The 15,464-nt window shown below is 44.5% G+C and overlaps 2 protein-coding genes across 2 annotated transcripts; one reads left to right on the top strand and one right to left on the bottom strand.

Moving 5' to 3' along the window:
* Positions 1 to 5,368: 5,368 nt before the first annotated feature.
* LOC121995299 lies at positions 5,369 to 6,517 on the bottom strand. The gene is made up of 2 exons (XM_042549075.1): positions 6,197 to 6,517; positions 5,369 to 6,013 (listed from the first exon to the last, which is right to left on the bottom strand). Exons 1-2 carry the CDS (start codon positions 6,515 to 6,517, stop codon positions 5,369 to 5,371), a joined length of 966 nt encoding a protein of 321 aa, XP_042405009.1.
* Positions 6,518 to 9,777: 3,260 nt separating this feature from the next.
* Positions 9,778 to 14,407, top strand: LOC121997971 (O-methyltransferase MdmC-like). Its single transcript, XM_042552675.1, has 9 exons — positions 9,778 to 10,106; positions 10,190 to 10,243; positions 10,942 to 11,025; positions 11,557 to 11,682; positions 12,192 to 12,259; positions 12,842 to 12,911; positions 13,597 to 13,662; positions 13,737 to 13,814; positions 14,150 to 14,407. The coding sequence occupies exons 1-9, from the start codon at positions 9,822 to 9,824 to the stop codon at positions 14,198 to 14,200; spliced, it is 882 nt and encodes a 293-aa protein (XP_042408609.1). The 5' UTR covers positions 9,778 to 9,821; the 3' UTR covers positions 14,201 to 14,407.
* Positions 14,408 to 15,464: the final 1,057 nt, after the last annotated feature.

The raw sequence follows: 15,464 nt of genomic DNA, 5'->3' as shown, positions 1-15,464 counted from the left end.
CCCGATCAACCCGAACCCGACCCATATAACCCGAAAATCCAATTCAAAACGACTTTTTTGGGCTATTTTCCCTATAATTCTTCACTTTTATCTCAATACTCCATCATTATCATACAAACATACATTAAAACATCTAAATTTTTAAAATAAAATTTGATTTAACCCCAAAAAAACCCACAAAACCCTATATTTAAGCCAACCCAGGTCAACCCGGGTCAACACGAACCCGACCCGACCCAACCCGAAATTTTTTTGCTCTCCAACCCTCCAACCCGAACCCGACCCGAACCCGAAAATGCCCAACCCGAACCTGATTTTTTTCGGGCCGACTCGGGTTGGGTCGTCGGGTCGGGTTCATTTTTGACATCCCTAGGTAAACGGCTAGGCTTCACAGATCAACCATCAACTAAATTTGGAAAGCACAAATGAGTCCTGATGGACGGTCCGACATAACGAGTATATATATATATATATCTTGCGACTGGCAATAGGAGTAGAGATGATAATTTTCCTCGTGGGTTTGGGGTCCCGTGGGGAAAACCCGAAATGGGGATGGGGATCCCTGATTTTTTGGGGATGGGGTGGGTTCAGGACAGGTATGGAAATACTATTCCCATCCCTGAACCCGCCCCGAATATTATTATTATTAATATTAATAAATAATAATATGATTTTTTTAAAAAATATTAATAATAGTGTTAATATTAATATTAAAATTTTTGAAAATATTAATAATAATAATATTATTAATATTGAGATTAATATTAATATTATCATTAATAATAATTATTGAATAATAATAATAATATAAATTAAATTTAAGAATGTGGCGGGTATGGTGGCGGGGATGGGGATTTGATCCCCGTGGGTTAGGGTTCGGGGAATCCCCGAACCCGAAAAAATGAGAACGGGGCGGGGATGGGAATGGCAAACCCGCCCCCGCCCCGCCCTATTGTCATCCCTAAATAGGAGGGTGAATTGTCCTGTATAAAATAAAACAGTAAATATCTTTCTCAAATAATCGAGCTAACATAATTACACACTTAATTAAAATATAATAAAATTAAAATAAGTACGAGACACGTAAAGTTTTACTTGGTTTAAAATCAGAGGATTGCTACTACAAGGAAAGTCGGCTCAGTAAAAAGATCTCCTTCTCAAACAAAACATTGGAGGCAGAAAAGCCTCGTACACGAAAATGACTCTCGGAAATGAAGGATAGAAAGAAATTTGAAGTACAAAGTGTGTTATTATAAAAGGAGAAAATCAAAACTCTATTTATAAATTACTGGTCGAAATTGATCGTTTGCTGACGTGGCATGATTTGGGCGCCCCGAACCTCTCCGGGCGCCCCAGCATGGCAAATCTCATCCTTTTGCAAACGACTATACAACAAATGCGGGATAAAACTTTATTTCGCTTTGGGCGCCCGGATCCTTGCTGATGCCTATCCACAGCGCCGAGGAGTCGAGATGCCCCGGCTGGACCAAAGTGGTCTGAGTGCCCGGAGTAACTCCGAGCGCTCGGATACATGTCAACTTCCTGTTGATTTTTTGTCCAGGCTTCCGCTCCTGCTTCGCTCGCTTGGGTGATTTCGGTCATCCAGAATCGGCTCCCCCGAACTCATCTTCCGACTATTATACGTACCCCGTGGTAGTTTTGATGTGATCAACCAAGTTAAGTTATGTTATGTTGTGTTTTGATCCTTATGTCTAAGTGTGCAAGAACTTATGAGCACAAGAAGTAGAGCGAAAGACACAACTAGTGAGACAGATGACGCGGGAGAGAGTCGAGGGGCTCGATGCGTCCGAGGGACGAGGTGCTGCGGAAGAGTACGTTGACGGATGAGAAGGAAGCGTGCAATGTTTCCAAGGGACGAGAAGCTGAAGCAGAAATTGCTCGAGAAGGCTAAAAGATGGATTCGGATGAGTCAAATTCCGGATGGCTAAAATCATCCAAGTGAGTGAAGCAGGAGTAGAAACCCAGACAAAAAGTCAACTAAAAGTTGACTCGTTCGGACGATTGGAGCTACTTCGGACTCCTGGAGCTACTAGGCGCCCGGAGTTCGAGCGCCTGGACCACTTTGGTATGGTCGGGGCGCTTCAACTCCTCGATGCTGTGTGATCCGGCAGTAGACCCAGGGTAGGCTAACTAAGCGAGCCGAGCAGCTGGGGTAGGTCCGAGCGGAGCTAGAGTTAACCCATCCAAGGGCTTGGGTTTCCGACGTCAAGGCTGGGAGATCGAAGGGCCGAGCGGTAGTCCGCTCGGCAGAAGCATAAGGGCCGAGCGGGAGTTCGCTCGGCAGAAATATGGGCGAGGGTAAAAGGTAGCCGAGCGGCTCATCCGCTCGGCCCTGGATCTAGGATGTTAGCAGGAGCATGTCTGATGATTAGGCCGTACACAAAATCGCACGATGGAGGATCTCGCCGTCACATCGTGAAATGGTCGGTACAGTAGCAGTATGGTCTCATGAACATCTTCCTGATAGATCCATATTTGGGCATGGCCCTTCTGACAGACCCATACTTGAGCATGGTCAAAGGCATGTTGTTGATTTGACCGGGGCATTCGGGTCTCCTCCAAAGGTCTATATAAGGCCTCCATTTCTTCACCGGAGGTATGAAAAATCTTGATTTGGGAACCACCTTTTTGTTATTCCTCGCCTGACTTGAGCGTCGGAGGGCCGTCGCCGGGACACCCCTCCCGGCCCGGTTTTGTTGCAGGTTCACCGGAGCATTCGAGGATTCCGCAGGAAACGCCACGTGCCCAGCGTCCCTTGACTCCTGATTCGGACAGGATCAAATTGGCGCCGTCTGTGGGAACGCTCCTGCTTCCGATCGGAAACAATGGACGAGGCTGGACGACAGCACACGGTGACGCTTTCAAGGGAGGAACTCGACGCTCTGGTCGAGATAAGGGCCGCCAAACTCGTGGAGCAAAAACAAAAAGCATCCGCCGAGCGAGCGGAACAACAAGCGACATCTGCGTCGGGTGGCCGAGCGGAAGCACCTCAAGCCACCATCGCATTCCATCGGGCCCTATTTCGCACCCCTGAAGCAGCACCAGCTCGAAGAGATAGAGGCTCTTCCTCAGACGAAATGCCAAGACGGGATGACAGAAAAGGGAAAGCCCCCCGGACGGACTCATCTCCCGAGCGGACCAACCGCCAATTTTCGGAAGCCATTCTGCGAGATCCTTTGCCCAAGCACTACGTGCCCCCTACGATCGGCGAGTATAATGGAACAACGGACCCGGATGATCATTTGGGTAAGTTTGATAATACCGCCACGCTCCACCAATACACTGATGGAGTGAAGTGCCGAGTCTTCCTTACCACGCTCTCGGGATCGGCTCAGCGGTGGTTCCGTAGGCTGCCGGACGGATCCATCACAAGCTTCAAGGACTTCCGAACGGCCTTCCTCCACCACTTCGCCAGCAGTCGGCGTTATCAGAAAACAAGCGTCAGCTTGTTCGCCATCAAACAAGAGCCAAAGGAATCGCTTCGAACTTACATCCAGCGATTCAACCAAGTGGCGATGGACATCCCAACAGCCACATCGGAAACGATGATGAACGCCTTCACACAAGGCCTTGTTGATGGGGACTTCTTCAGATCGCTCATCCGAAAGCCGCCCCGAGACTATGATCACATGCTACATCGGGCTAACGAATACATAAACGTGGAAGAAGCGCAAGCCGCTCGGAAAAAAGAAGCTCCAACCGAGCGTGCACTTATTCATGCCGAGCGGAAGCAGCACTCCGCTCAGCAACCACCTAGAAGACCCCAGGCCGCTCGGCCGGGCTGCGTATAGAACATAAGCATCGTCGCCTAGAAGACCCCAGGCCGCTCGGCCGGGCTGCGTATAGAACATAAGCATCGTCGCCTAGAAGACCCCAGGCCGCTCGGCCGGGCTGCGTAGCCGCTCGGCCGGGCTGCGTATAGAACATAAGCATCGTCGCCTAGAAGACCCCAGGCCGCTCGGCCGGGCTGCGTATAGAACATAAGCATCGTCGCCTAGAAGACCCCAGGCCGCTCGGCCGGGCTGCGTATAGAACATAAGCATCGTCGCCTAGAAGACCCCAGGCCGCTCGGCCGGGCTGCGTATAGAACATAAGCATCGTTGCCTTGTAGACCCCAGGCCGCTCGGCCGGGCTGCATACTATTATGGCAGGATGGGAAACTAAAACCCTGCGCTGTTCAGGGTGATAGAGGGAGGTTATTGCCTAGGAGCGAATGCCTGAGCCGCTCGGCAAGGTACATTATAGCCGAGACTACCTCGGGGAGGATTATATGCAAGCCCAGCGCTCGATGTGAAGGCCCGAGCCGTTCGGCCGGGTATATGGTATCACTTGAAGACCGACGAGCACCGTCGTTAAAAATCGAGAGTCGGACCGGCGACTATAAACCGCCGGGCGACCGACCAAGAGTCGGGACGCAGTCGGACCGGCGACTATAAACCGCCGGGCGACCGACCAAGAGTCGGGACGCAGTCGGACCGGCGACTATAAACCGCCGGGCGACCGACCAAGAGTCGGGACGCAGTCGGACCGGCGACTATAAACCGCCGGGCGACCGACCAAGAGTCGGGACGCAGTCGGACCGGCGACTATAAACCGCCGGGCGACCGACCAAGAGTCGGGACGCAGTCGGACCGGCGACTATAAACCGCCGGGCGACCGACCCAGCGCCGGGCCGCAGTCGGACCGGCGACTATAAACCGCCGGGCGACCGACCAAGAGTCGGGACGCAGTCGGACCGGCGACTATAAACCTCCCGGGCTGGACCTCTGCACGGACCAGCATATCATATATTCTCTCCCCCGTTCGAGGTCGCGTTATCACCGAAGGCCCTCGAGCCGTTCGGCCGGGAGGATTATGTCCGAGCCACGGGCTCGATGCCGAAGACCCTCGAGCCGATCGGCCGGGAGGATTATGTCCGAGCCACGGGCTCGATGCCGAAGACCCCCGAGCCGATCGGCCGGGAGGATTATGTCCGAGCCACGGGCTCGATGCCGAAGACCCCCGAGCTGTTCGGCCGGGAGGATGTGGACCGAGCCAAACGCTCGATGGGAAGACCCCGTGCCGTCGGGAGTGTAGTCTCGAGACCGACAAACTGTCGTTAGACATCGAGAGCCTCACCGACCGGTTTTCAGTTTGCCAACACTTGGCATTTGCTGAATACAAGCAGTGTGAATCCTCTAAGCGATTTAAACGAATAGAGCTTAACTGACTCTACGAACGAGCACCAAGAATACAAAGGCAATGAAGGGTAAACAATTTTAACAAAGGCCGTTGCGCCGAGCGGCAATTACAAAAATTTAACATCCGCCCAGCGGATGAAATACAAAGAGTGCTTAAATGACGCACATCACTCCGGGTCCTCGAAATTAAAGAAAGCATCGGGGATATCATCAAGCAGGGCCGTCAGGTCGGAGGCGGGAATATGCATGCCTTCAGGAAGGTGGCCGCTCTTCTTCAGATACGCCACGGTGACCTTAACCGCCTCGGCGAAAGTAGAAGAGATGTGGCCCCCAAACTTTACGCCGAACCTCTCTGACTGAAGGTATTCTTGGCGCGCTGCAGCCAGGCGACTCGGTTCTTCCTCCTTATATTTTTTGAGGACCGCCCGGGAGCCAGTTAAAGAATCTTGGAGGGCCTTCAAGTTTGCTTCAGCCTTTGTGCGTTCGGCCGAACGGGCCTCCTGTTCGGCGTTCAGCTGGGCCTCCAGATCCTTGGATTGTTGACCTAGCGCACGGACCTCCACTTTCATTTTGTCCAGGTCAGCGATCGCCTGCCTCTTCCGGCTACCAGCGCGCTTCACCTCTTTGTCGCGCTTCTTCACCAAGGCCTCTAGCCTGGCCACCTCATTAGCCAGGTCGGCAGCCTTTTTCTGTTCGGCCTCGAGGATTCGTTTCTCCCGCTCGGCCGTGGAACCTTCCGACACTTGAAGTTTTTCCAGAAGGCCCTCTAACTCGGCCAGCCGACGGCTAGTGGCAATTTGTTCAGCCCAGCGCTGTAAGGGAAATAATAATATCAGGAATCAAACAATAGCATGACACGGGAATGAAGATGGGTTTACCTGCGTCGCCTGCTGCATATTATTATCGCCGAGCTGCTTGGGCGTCATCAGGGCCGCCTGAATCTGGGCGTCCTCGAAGAGCTTGGCGAGCGGACCCGTCAAGGTTATTTCGTGAACAGGGCTCGACGGCCGATCGGCGGATAGCAAATACTCCTCCGATGGGAATCGGAGGGTGGTCTTGATGGTTGGATGGCCGGACGCCGCTTCGGCAGCTGCGGTAGCCTGGCCCGAAGACTCCCCTATAGTGGAAGTTTCGCCGAACCGTCGCAGGCGACGACGAGTCCGGGGAGGAGAACCAGAAGGCTGTGCCGGTGGCGACGCCATAGGGGTCCCGATCTGTGATGGCGTGCGGTCGGGCGAAGTCACGCCGATCGGCGCTTGTAGTCCCTCCTCCTGGGTCGGCGGAGGGTTCAGGTCTCTTCGACGTTTCCGCCGCATCTCCAATGGGGGATCCTCGACATGCGGAACGCCCAACTCGGCGGGAGCCGAGGAAACAGGATCGATTTCCGCCTCAACCGCCGCAGAATCGGAAGAGGCAGCTTCTGTTTCAGGGGCGGACTGTGCCCCTCCCTCTCCTGTACCTGCCGGGCGGCTAGGGATAAGACCCCGCTCGGCGAGCTCCTTTTTAGTGGCCGCTTCAATCTCATTGGACTTCAGTTTCAAATGAGCAGTAGCCTTAGAGCGCCACATGACTTCAGCTGCAGGGGAAAAAATTAAAATCAGTTAGACAAAAAAAGCGAAGGGAATGAAGAAGCCTTACCCATGCGGTATGGGAGATTGGCCCGAACGGGAGACAACCCAAAAATGTACAAGACCCCTTTGAGCAGCAGCTGGTCAATTTTGTACCGCTGACCAGATAACCAGTTGGCCGCATGAAGGTAGGCCGGGTTGCTTCTGAATTTGCCGAGCTCCGGCTGGGTCGGCACAGCAGTTTGCCATTTAGTTCGGAATGCTGGCCGATCGGGGAGTCGAATGTAAAAGAAGAACTCCTTCCAATGCTTGTTGGAGGTCGAAAGCCTATTCTGCTTTGGAAGATAAAAGTGCCCGGTTCTGATTGTTTGGGGTAGAAGAAGAAATGGAATATCTTAGGGTCGAGAGGAATGCTGTGCAACTTAAAGAGGACGACCATCCCGCTCAGCAACCTAAAGGAATTCGGCACAAGCTGGCCGAGCGGGATGCGGAAGTAGTTGCAAACTTCCAAAATAAAAGAATGAGTGGGAAATCTGAGGCCGCCCTGGAATTGGTCTAAAAAGAGACAAATAGAGCCGGTCGGCGGGGCATGTGGCCGATCGGTCGCGTCGGCTAGGATTATTTCGTGGTCATCAGGAAGCTCATATGTCCGGATGAGGCGCCGGGCGTGCTCCTCATCGAATCGGCTCTCCATGGTCAAGTACCAAGGGCCCAGAGCGCTACCAGCGGGTGCGGAGGAGCTTGCCATCTCAGAAAAGCGGAAGAATGGCGAGAAATTGAAGAAAGGGGAAGGAAAGGGGCGAAAGGAGCAGGAAAAACCTAATAAGTGAAGGCAGAGGACTCACGGGGAAGGAAAGAGGTCGGAAGAATCACCGATGAGGGGATCGCCGCCTAAACCCAGACACTAGATCACCGGAGGCCGCAGCAATGGAATGGAACAGAAGGCAACACGCAAACAAGCGTGCGGCGAAGGAAGGAGAGGAAGACTTTATACTGCAGAGGCAGGTCAGCCTCCACCGTCCGATCCAGGGCACGAGAAACAAGGACGCCATCGGGCCGTCCATTTCAAACGGGCGCATCCCCTCGTAAGTGACGTCGCCGCCACACCAGGATCGACACGTGGCGCTCTGTCACCGAGTGCAATTAATGCGCGTCATACCGCGCATGCTGTGATTTAATGAGAAAGATTTTGCGCGATTTTCGGGAAATGCAGGCGAATAAACATTTATCTGGAACGACAAGGCATCCCAATTGAATAGCCGAACGGCCTAACCTGATGTAAGGACCGAACGGCTCAAAGAATATTATAGGCGACGACTACCCGCTCGGACACGCAGTCCAGTCAGTCGGACTTACTGCCTCCTTCGACTAGACTTGAAGGGAAGGCAAGTGATCCGGCAGTAGACCCAGGGTAGGCTAACTAAGCGAGCCGAGCAGCTGGGGTAGGTCCGAGCGGAGCTAGAGTTAACCCATCCAAGGGCTTGGGTTTCCGACGTCAAGGCTGGGAGATCGAAGGGCCGAGCGGTAGTCCGCTCGGCAGAAGCATAAGGGCCGAGCGGGAGTTCGCTCGGCAGAAATATGGGCGAGGGTAAAAGGTAGCCGAGCGGCTCATCCGCTCGGCCCTGGATCTAGGATGTTAGCAGGAGCATGTCTGATGATTAGGCCGTACACAAAATCGCACGATGGAGGATCTCGCCGTCACATCGTGAAATGGTCGGTACAGTAGCAGTATGGTCTCATGAACATCTTCCTGATAGATCCATATTTGGGCATGGCCCTTCTGACAGACCCATACTTGAGCATGGTCAAAGGCATGTTGTTGATTTGACCGGGGCATTCGGGTCTCCTCCAAAGGTCTATATAAGGCCTCCATTTCTTCACCGGAGGTATGAAAAATCTTGATTTGGGAACCACCTTTTTGTTATTCCTCGCCTGACTTGAGCGTCGGAGGGCCGTCGCCGGGACACCCCTCCCGGCCCGGTTTTGTTGCAGGTTCACCGGAGCATTCGAGGATTCCGCAGGAAACGCCACGTGCCCAGCGTCCCTTGACTCCTGATTCGGACAGGATCACTGTGGATCAGCATCAACAATGATCTGGACGTCCGGAGCGGGTCTGTAAGCAATCCAAGTTAAATTAGGATAAATCAAAAATAAGTAACAGTAAAATAACAAATACATAATTTGTAATTAATAGCATGTAATGTAAAAACAAAATGTACCCTCCTCTAGATTTAATCTCTAACTTTTAATCACATAAAAATAGGAGAAATATTTGACAATAATTCTAAAATAAATTTGAAAATAGTCTTTATGGGAAAAATTACTAACAATAAAAAAGCATATGAAATTTAAAATTTGAAAATATGAACTTTTACAATTTATAAATATAAATTAGCTTCAGATAAAATTATTTTTAATTATTTAAATTTTTTTAAAATATTTATAACAGTTAAATACACATATTCAAATCTGTGATAAAATTTTCACGAATAAATGAAATTAATTTAAATAGTAATAAATTATTTTCTATACACAGAATCTTTTCTTAAAAAAATGCTTAAAAATAATTTCTAAACTCAAAACATCTTATAGCAAGTTTTTTTTCAGAAAAAATAAATTTTCAAAATTTTTTAATATTATAAATTAATATTTGAATAAATAATTTATAAAAATTTCAATAACAATGGTAAAAATTTAAATTTTTTTTAACAGCGAACATGATTAATTATCACAGAAAAAAATAAAATTTATAAAAATAATTCTGCAAAATATTTTTAAATTGAAAAATATTTTTAAATAGAAAAATATTTTTAAATCGGGTGTTAAAAATAATACAGACGTCCTAAAGTGAATCAGGACACCGATATATCAAAGTACTCAAAATTGATCCGGACGTCTTTAATTTCTCAGCGAGTTGCGAATGCCGTCGTCTATCGACGGCGCGGCTTAACACCTCTTCATACATGTTTTCTTATACCTTTATGCATCGGACGTAGTCATTTTTAGTATTTACTTCGACTTGTGTTTCGAACCGCACACCGGTTCAGTGGACATGGCCGCACATCCGCTTGCACTCTGTGCCCTGCTGAGCTCTCTTCTCTCATCAAGGCCCCTTCTCTCCCTCCGCTCTTTCTCCCACCTTCGTTCCCATGAGAACTCGAGGAGACTTCTCTCGCTGCCAATCCTGCATTTGCTGCCAAATCACGCAAGGAGACTCGCTACCAGAGCCGAGCCATCCGTGGTGACCTCCGAGGACGACAGCTACGGGGGAAAGCAGGTCATCAACCTCACGCCTCATCTATACGATTATGTCTTATCCAATGTCCGCGAACATCCGGTAATTCTCACGTCTCGCTATTTTTTCCCCATCGTCTCCACGGGTGGAATCTGGTTTAATTAATTTTGATTTGATGCGTTGAGATTCTTCGTAAACTGCGGGAAGAAACATCGACTATGCCAGGAAGCCAGATGCAGGTATTACTGCTTGTTTCGTTGTTTTTGCCTCATGTTGTAGAAATAGAATACATGCTGTCTCGGATGTATTCGTTTGATATGCAACTTGAGATCCTTTTTGTACCTCTGTCCTACAATTTCTTGTTTTGTGTGAGAATTTGTAGCAGAATTGTGGTGTGTTTAATATGATTGATGATGACAGATTAGTCCTACATGGAAATGACCATATAAAGAAATTACATATTGGAGAAAAACTTAGGGTGATAAAACATTTATAACAAATCATGTTAAATTGGGAATGGATCATAGTTGTTCAAGAATAAAAGAGATTATGAGATTATATGTTTAGATTTTCTCCTAGGTTCATTCAAGACAATGCTATATCTCTGTGCGTGTGTTTTGGTCAGATTTGCCCATGACAGTGACTCATTTCATTGTGATCATTGAAGGTGCCTTTCGTCACAGCCACAAGTTAGTTAAACTATCCCCTTGAATAGAAAGATAAAAAAAATCAGCAGTAGTAAATTTTACTTATATAAACCGTACACAAACTCCATATTTCCATGAGTATCAGTCTTAGCTCTTGTATTCTACATGAATATTGTGCCAGAGTTTTTTTATTATGCATCTCAGCTCTGGATCAAACACAAGATATATGTATTTTATTTAGTGTTTAAGCTTGTGAACCCTGGTCCTGAATAAATAACTTTTTCGTATAGGTATCTCCTGATCAAGCCCAACTACTAGTGATGCTTGCACAAATTATTGGAGCACAAAGATGTATTGAAGTTGGTGTTTATACAGTATGATTTCTTTAAATACATCTTTGTTTGGATTCACTTATTTTTCTTCTGCCTTCATCATGTATTTTCTCTTCAGTTATTGCAATTGCATGATCATGAATTTGTTCTTTAATTGCTTGCTTTCTAGCATTGAAATTACTTGAAATTAGCTAAATAACCTTATCATCACTCGTCATTCTATATAAAGCTTAATGGTAGATAACAATAATTTTCTCCAGCCTATATAGTTGGGCTTAATTCCTCATTTGCTGCTGTCTTGATTAGAATTTGCTTTCACTAAGTGATATTGAAGGATTGACCAATATAACACTGAGTGGTAAACTTTGGACTTATTATGTTAAAAATGTGGACATTATATTATGCTGCAGTTTATTGATCAACCTATATCATTAGGACTAGTAGATGAGCTAATTTCCTTGCAGATGTGCTAAATATAGATGCAGCTATTTTTTGTTTGTTAACCATTCTATTTAAAGAATGCTATATAATTAAGGATAATTCTGAGCTAAAAATTTCTGCTCTTTATCTCAGGGTTACTCTTCTTTAGCTATTGCAATGGTTTTACCTGAGACTGGCCGATTAGTTGCATGTGAACGAGATGAGAGATGCCTTGAAATCGCAAAGAAGTATTATACACGAGCTGGAGTTGCTCACAAGGTTTATACCATGTGTTTAATTTACCTACATTGCTAGCTAATATCTAGTGCCTCAGTATGTTGTTTATCTGCTACTACATGCTCAGATGAATATGATCCAAATAACACTCTTATGTTGGCTTCTTTATTATAATCGTTGTTGCAATTTTATGATAGTACTCATCCAGGAAGTTCATTCTTTTGGTCATTGTCACCCCTTTTACTGGTATCTTCTTCTTACATGTATTTTTTTGTTAAAAAAAAATTACTCCCCTAATATGTTGAAAAATGACAACCATGCTCTTAAAGGGAGCTGCTGGGAGTTTGATTGATGTCTTAGTAGTTTGGTCTAGGTAGCTTTAGCTCAGAAGAAATGGGTGAATTTTGGATCGAAAATGCCTAGCAAACCACTTTTGGTTCGATCTAAGTGGAGGTTGATATGTTAGAGATCTAATCAAATATTTATTTTGCACGTATGCAAAACTAAAATTCTACCATTCTAATTTGTCTTTGACGGGTCATAATTGTTAGGTGGATATAAAACATGGCCTGGCTGTGGACTCATTAAAATCCTTGATCCAACATGGTGAATCATCCAGGTAAAGTTTAAGTAAAACAGGTTTGATAAGCATAATATGGCTTACCCTGCTTTCTGTCTGTAAATGGATCTAGCACTACCTTTTGCCTTACAAAGATAAATTCATTCTTTTGCATTAGTTTTATTTAGTAAATAATAATAATGGATGTTAAAAACTAACAATTGCTTGTCCAAATCTTCAAGTTGGTAATTAAATTCTTTTCTAAGCAAATGCAATTTTCTGAGATGCTTTGACACTAACATTATTTATGTTCTGATCCATTTTCTTTGAAGAAAATGATTTGAATATCGCTTACACTATCATAAATAAATAAACTTTGACACGTTAATATTCATCCTGAACATCACTTACACTTGTCATATGCACCTAAAATATATTTTGGTACATTAATGTATTATATTTAGCCATTGCATCATTCAACAAAAATGGAAATACTTGAGGACAAGCCATTTACTTTGGGATTCCTTATTGTAGAACCAACTTTTCATGAACATTTTCCTTTCTAAGCACATAAAGTATACAAATTTTCCTATTTTACTTTTGCGAAGAGTCTTTCTTGAGTTCATTTGTTTGTCCTTGTAGTTTTGACTTTGCATTTGTGGATGCTGAGAAGCGGATGTACAACGAATATTTTGAGCTTCTATTGCGATTGGTAATGCCCTTACTGATTGCAGCCAATGATAGGTTAAAGAATACAATATATACACGTGTGTGTGTTTTTGTTTTAACTCTGGAATTGGCAGATCCATCTTGATGCAGGTTAACTATAATTAATCCCCAAGTACAACTGGGACATTCTTGAAAAACTTCCATAATCATTAATCCTTATAAGCCTTTTAGTCAACACAAAGCAACACGTATTATATTTAGATAAGTTGCATTTTCTGAATGATGGATCTGTTGCTTTACAAGTCTGCCCTTTAGGTTCATCCCATTTTCAAATGGTTAAACTTTGAGTTTTGAGTCATATTGATACTAAATTCTGTGCCCCTGTACATTCTGTCAGACCTCTGAAATTGAGAATGGAAAGCCACCCATTTTAATTGATACTTTGCCAGATGTAACCAGTTTATGATGTGTTGAAAATTCTCCCCAATATTCTTCTTGAGATCCATAGGAAAATTGGATCTGTAGAAGCGAAGTTGTTCTGTGGAATCTGAGATTATTTTATGGTCGATAAAAAGCATGAACTGCTATCAAAATAGTCTTTTACACAGGAAAAGACTAACAACTGTTAGCTTCCAATCAAGAGATTCACAAAACTGGTTTACTTGTTTTCTACGGATTGAATTTCTCTCTTTATTCATGGATACAGAGGTGGCTTCTCTTCCTTACAGGTGCGGGTCGGGGGCCTCATTATCATTGATAATGTTCTTTGGCATGGAAAAGTCGCTGACCCTCAGGTAAGCGCGTCTGGTGTCATTCCGTGCTCGGCTTTCATACGTTAGATTTGCATTCTTGCATTTTTCATTCCCAGGTGAACGATCCAAAGACCGCCAGTATAAGAAACTTCAACAGAAAACTTCTTGAAGATCAGCGTATCAGCACTAGCATGGTTGGTATTTTTTTTTCTTCAATCGCATGCATTTGAGCGTTACTATAATTCCCTTTTATGATACTATAATTTTGTTTGCTCTATTTTGGGTTGAGGATAAGAACACATGGTATTATTATTTAGTTAACTTCTGATTGTTTATTGGATAAACTAATAATAAGTTAATTCATTGTAATTTATAAATTATCTTACAAATCGAAGTCAAACTAAATTATATGAAATAAAATGTCATCAAAAGAATTTTTCAATCAGAAAAACATGCGTGCATGAAATGCTTTATTTTGCTTGTTTCAAATTTTATTCTCGTGGTGAGTAAAACCTTTTGGGATGTGTAGGTACCAATCGGGGATGGCATGACGATATGTCAGAAGAGAGCGACCGTCTAACTTGGATGTAATCTACCCCTTGGGCAGTTAAAAAGTAGAGCAATTAAAGTGGACTCTTGGCTGAACGTAGAAGTTTGCTTTTAAGCTTCCAATTTAAAACCCAAATCAATGGTGCACGGCCAATTAATCAAGTATGATCAATTTCAGCACAACTTTAATTGCATGATTCTAATTCTCTCTAAATAGTTGAGCTCAAAGTTACATTTACGCATTTTCTCTAAATTAGTTCTTCGCAAAGTTGCATTTGCACAAAGTTGACGCTCACATGTTCATGAAACTCAGAGCTCATGCCATCATTCAATTATAAAAATAAAGGGCAAAAATAGGCGGTCCAAATTAAGAGAAACATCAGTTAATTGCCTCTCTTTTTTCCCAAAAAAAGAAAGAAAATGAGTGTTTCTTTCATGATTTTATCCCAAAATTATCTTTTCATCCGTTGCCGATGTAGAAATTATCGGGTAGCTTTTATAACATGTAAAAGTTATTGGGTAGTTTTTACAATGTATAGAAGTTATCGGGTAATTGCTACAACATGTAGAAGCTCTTTAGTAGCTATTATAATATATTTAGAGTGATATTAGGATTTAAGATTTTTTTTACCATGTAGTAGTTATTACAACGTATTTTGAATGAGTTTAGGATTAAAAATTTATGTCATGTAGGAGCTATCTAGTAGTTGATATAACGTGTAAAAGTTACTCGGTAGCTGCTAAGCTACCCAACTGCTATGTGTTTAGTATGACTTTAGAGTTTAAAGTCTAGGATTTAAGATATCTAAATACTATCATATTAAAATACTATTTATCAATTTGGTTAAAATTATTGAAATTTTATTAAAATAATTGTTGAAGCTATTTTGATATAATAGTATTTAGATATCCTAAATCTTAAATCATATACCTAAAACTCATATTACACAAGTTGGAACAATTACTGAATAATTTCTATACGTTGTAATAGCTACTAGGTAAGTAGTTGCTACATGTTTTAGAAGCTATCCGATAGCTACTATACATTGTAGAAGTTATCCGGAAGTTGCTACATATTGTAAAAGCTACTCGTTAGCTTCTACAACGATATTGGATGAAGAGGTAATTTCAGAATAAAATCATCGAAGAAATGCCCATTTATTTTATTTTTTTTTGAAAAAAGAGACGTCATCGATGATTTGTAAAATCTGGGGCACTCTTTTGATTGATTCTGTCCAAAAATAAATTTGGCCAACTAAAATTACTCATGATTTTCTTTACCACTCAAGCAGCTC

This window comes from Zingiber officinale, chromosome 6A (assembly GCF_018446385.1).
Source record: "Zingiber officinale cultivar Zhangliang chromosome 6A, Zo_v1.1, whole genome shotgun sequence".
NCBI classification, from domain to species: domain Eukaryota; kingdom Viridiplantae; phylum Streptophyta; class Magnoliopsida; order Zingiberales; family Zingiberaceae; genus Zingiber; species Zingiber officinale.
This window is presented reverse-complemented; position numbering and strand designations above follow the sequence as displayed.

Coding starts and splice junctions, on each gene's coding strand:
- LOC121995299 (XM_042549075.1), bottom strand. CDS start 6,517: ATGCGGCGGAAACGTCGAAGAGACCTGAACCCTCCGCCGACCCAGGAG. Junction 6,014..6,196: donor CCGATCGGCCGTCGAGCCCT/GTTCACGAAATA, acceptor TTTCCCTTACAG/CGCTGGGCTGAACAAATTGC.
- LOC121997971 (XM_042552675.1), top strand. CDS start 9,822: ATGGCCGCACATCCGCTTGCACTCTGTGCCCTGCTGAGCTCTCTTCTC. Junction 10,107..10,189: donor CCAATGTCCGCGAACATCCG/GTAATTCTCACG, acceptor TGATGCGTTGAG/ATTCTTCGTAAACTGCGGGA. Junction 13,815..14,149: donor AGCGTATCAGCACTAGCATG/GTTGGTATTTTT, acceptor TGGGATGTGTAG/GTACCAATCGGGGATGGCAT.